Source organism: Helobdella robusta, assembly GCF_000326865.2.
Source record: "Helobdella robusta unplaced genomic scaffold HELROscaffold_1, whole genome shotgun sequence".
Classification (NCBI taxonomy): domain Eukaryota; kingdom Metazoa; phylum Annelida; class Clitellata; order Rhynchobdellida; family Glossiphoniidae; genus Helobdella; species Helobdella robusta.
Genome location: NW_008703570.1, coordinates 3,190,971 through 3,195,116, shown reverse-complemented (window position 1 = coordinate 3,195,116; position 4,146 = coordinate 3,190,971). Strand labels below are relative to the sequence as shown.

At 39.8% G+C, this 4,146-nt stretch overlaps 1 protein-coding gene across 1 annotated transcript in view; it reads right to left on the bottom strand.

The window, feature by feature from the left end:
* Window positions 1-3,348: 3,348 nt before the first annotated feature.
* HELRODRAFT_158673 (hypothetical protein) overlaps window positions 3,349-4,146 on the bottom strand; it is a gene marked incomplete at both ends in the record, with an annotated part of 7,482 nt that continues 6,684 nt past the window's right edge. Inside the window, one exon of the mRNA XM_009010679.1 lies at window positions 3,349-3,453. Within this exon, the coding sequence (XP_009008927.1) occupies window positions 3,349-3,453 (105 nt within the window). The remainder of the gene's footprint in view (window positions 3,454-4,146) is intronic.

Sequence of the window (4,146 nt, the reverse complement as noted above, 5' to 3'; positions counted from 1 at the left end):
AACATTCGGTAGAATTTATAGAATATTGTAAAAAGTATGGTCTATTACCAACATACATACATACATACATATATATATATATATAAATATATATATACATACATATATATATATATACATACATATATATATATATATATATATATACAGTTATTAAGAAATATCACCGCATTTTTCACATTGTTGAGTTTGTAACTAAGTTTTCAATTTTTCGAACGATTATTTCATCGATATTGTTCAGTTTATTCAGATTAATAAAAAAATTTCTAATTTATTTAGACTGCATTTTTCATATATACATTTACATAAAAGCTTTTTTCGGCAACCTTTACCATTATCAATGTAATAGAGTTTGTGAAATAAGAGAACCTCATCCTTGACCAATATCTTAAAAAAATCAAGTTTGAAGTGTAATAAACTACTTTTGCCATCCTCTTCTTTTATAGGTGTTCTATGGCCTATCATCAGCTGCTGTCAAATGTCGACTCTCTCTCTCCTGTGCGAACAAACTCCGGCCAGGAAGTTACACTGACTGACGATCGCATCAGAAACTTCGTGTGTGACGATTGATCATTGTCAGATTTCACATTAGAACCATTTTACGAAACAAAGGAAAACAGGATATTGTCCGGAAGTTGATCGTCTTTAAGTGGTCGAGAATGTCAGACACGCCACATTCTTTTACATTGCTGATGTGGAAATAACGATCATGTCTTTTTGTTTTATTTGCCGATATTTTGAATTCGTGTGCCGACTAAATGCAACCTTCAATGGAGTGGCACTTTCGCTGACGTCATTCTAACGATTTTATCCGCGGAACGACTACGACTAAATCATCTTTTTTAATTTTATTATTCATTTAACAACATCGTTAAATTTGGAAAATTGTTGTGCATTTCGTGAATCATTATTTAGAATGTTCGCCAAAGTCTGAAGGACCTGTTTTCCACCTGCATCTGATGCTTTCCGCGCTCCCTCCTTATCTCTCTCTCTCTCTTCCTCTCTCTTCCTTCTCACCTTTCCTACATTGAGACCTCCATTCGATGTGGGACCATGTTTCAGGCCCTCTACTGTTTGTGTAGTGCAGAGACAGTGCTAAACCTCACCGAATATCCTCATGTGCCCCCGTGTGTAATGGTTGCGGTGGTTGAATGATTGCAGCAGTGTCTGGTGAGTTTTTGTTGTGTCCATCTTTCTGCAGATCACCGAAAGCAGCGATCGATGCTCTGTGTTATTGAATGTCGGTGGTGGAGTCTCTACGCTTCTGTGTGTGTGCGTGTATAAGTATGTGTGTGTTTAAGTGTGTGCGTGTGTATACATTTTGAGATCATACAGCAAATAAATAAACACACATGTCAGAAATTCTTATTTATTTGACATTTTTTGTAAATTTATGTTTGAAATATAGACAGCTGAGAATTTTTGAAGAGAATCGATAATAAAGCTGGAATGGTGATTGAAGTTAACTAACTGCTAACTGTTAAAGTATTACATAAACACTTTACTGCTTATTAATTGAAATTGTAATTATTTTATTACTTGGTAAGTTTTTCTATAAAAAAAACATTTTTAAATTTAATTTTAAATGATTCATAAGATTGCCTGTGATTTTGAAACGTAATGAGAACACCAAAAATTTGTTTCAGTTTTTCTCGAAGAAGTTTTCAAAAAAATCTTCAAAGATAGGTTGCATGGGATTGAAAGCCATCGAATCTGCAGTCAAGTAAGCTCTCCTCTGAATAAACATTTTTTTTGATGAACGTACCTAATTATATTGCATCACCACATCACGTCCAATCAAACTAGATCACATCTCACCACATCCCACCACACTACACCACACACAGGTCATCACATCTCACCACAACCCACCACATCTCACCACAACCCACCACATCTCACCACAACCCACCACATCCCACCACACCCACCACAACCCACCACATCCCACCACACCCACCACATCCCACCACACCCACCACAACCCACCACATCCCACCACACCCACCACACCACACCACATCCTACCACACCGTACCACACCACACACCCACGTCATCACATCCCTCCAATTACATCACCACAAGCACTAACGAAACAAAAACAGAACATCAAGTGTACGTTAGATTGAATGACAGAAAGAAAAAACAAATTACTGGAAGAATGAGAGAAGGAAGGAGGCAAGAAGAAATGAATGGATGAGAGCATCATTAATGAGGCCCGCGTTATGCAATCAAGTGCCGTGGCACGTGATGTTTGCACGGGTTATTAGTTAGATCATATTTGCTGATAGATTAGTCAAAAGATATGCAGGATGAAAGTTATAATTGCAGCTCGTTCGTACACGTACGCATTTCTGACGCGGCTCTCGTTTCGTTTCGTTTCGTTTCGTTTACTGCTTGCTGCGTGTGATTACGTCGGCTTATTTTAAATAGATTCCATATTTTTGATCTTCAATGTGACTAACGTTTCAACTCAAACGTTTGTATCTTTATCAGCGCCCAAGAAATGAAATAGCATGGCATCATCAGCGTCACCATTTTCGTCATGACTGAGACGCCATCATCATTTCAAGTCACCATCATCGTCGTCATCGTCGTCGTCATGTTTCTGATAACATAATCAGGGCTTCCACCACCACTTTGTTGTTCTCCCCAGTCAGACAAATGAGATCATCATCATCATTTATCATCATCATCACCAAGCTGCCCCCCACCATCCGTGCTGTCTCTAATGATCGCTAGCAAATGCTTTCAATTCCATTTAATTGGTCATAACCTTCAAACAAACGAACGAACGAATAAACAAACAAAAAAAACAAACAAATGAACGAATGAACAAACAAACAAATGAACGTATGAACAAAGATCGTATGAACAACGCAGTAATTATGGGGTATTTTGATCTTTTTAAATATCACATCAACACCCTTAAATACATACATACATGCAAACACACATACATATATACACACATACACACACACAGATGCAAACACACAACAAACACACACATACACACACACATATACACACATATCACACACATACATACATAGTTGATCACTATGAGAACATTAAAATGTGTGCACAGGAAATGTCATGCAACCTGTCGTTTAGTTGCATCCATAATTTCATCCATCCTGACTCCGAATTGCAAATTGTCGAAAATATTTTACGTTCTTAATTTTTCTTGAATTGTAGAGTTAAGCTCTAAGTCTCTTAAACGCGAATGTTAACCCTGTAGAACGTGTTGAAATGAGAGACAAAGATGATTAATAATAATTATCCATCATAGACCGACATACATGTCAGCAGAAGTCAAACATGGCAGAATTATTTAATGCAGTTAATTGATCGTGTGCCTTCGTGTCCTTGCGTTGCAGCTTGTGTCCGTCTGCTTGTGCCATGCAATTCTAACAAGCAGAGTGTAGGAGTCGGTCGGAGTATGAGGCTGGTGTGTGAGGATGGTGTGTGAGGTTGGTGTGTGAGGATGGTGTTTGAGACTAGTGTGTGAAGATGGTGTGTGAGGTTGGTGTGTGAGGCTGGTGTGTGAGAATGGTGTTTGAGACTAGTGTGTGAGGATAGTGTATGAGGTTGGTGTGTAAGGCTGGTGTGTGAGATTGGTGTGTGAGGTTGGTGTGTGAGAATGGTGTGTGAGGTTGGTGTGTGAAGATGGTGTGTGAGGCTGGTGTGTGAGGATGGTGTGTGAAGTTTGTGTGTGAGGATGGTGTGTGAGGTTGTTGTGTGAGGTTGGTGTGTGAGGATGGTGTGTGAGGTTGGTGTGTGAGGATGGTGTGTGAGGATGGTGTGTGAGGATGGTGTGTGAGGTAGATGGGTGAGGATGGTGTGTGAGGCTTGTGTGTGAGGCTGGTGTGTGAGGCTGGTGTGTGAGGCTGGTGTGTGAGGTTGTTGTGTGAGGTTGGTGTGTGAGGATGGTGTGTGAGGTTGGTGTGTGAGGATGGTGTTTGAGACTAGTGTGTGAAGATGGTGTGTGAGGTTGGTGTGTGAGGATGGTGTGTGAGGATGGTGTGTGAGGTTGGTGTGTGAGGATGGTGTGTGAGGATGGTGTGTGAAATTTGTGTGTCAGGATGGTGTGTGATGTTGTTGTGTGAGGTTGGTGTGTGAGGATAGGTGTGTGAGGTTG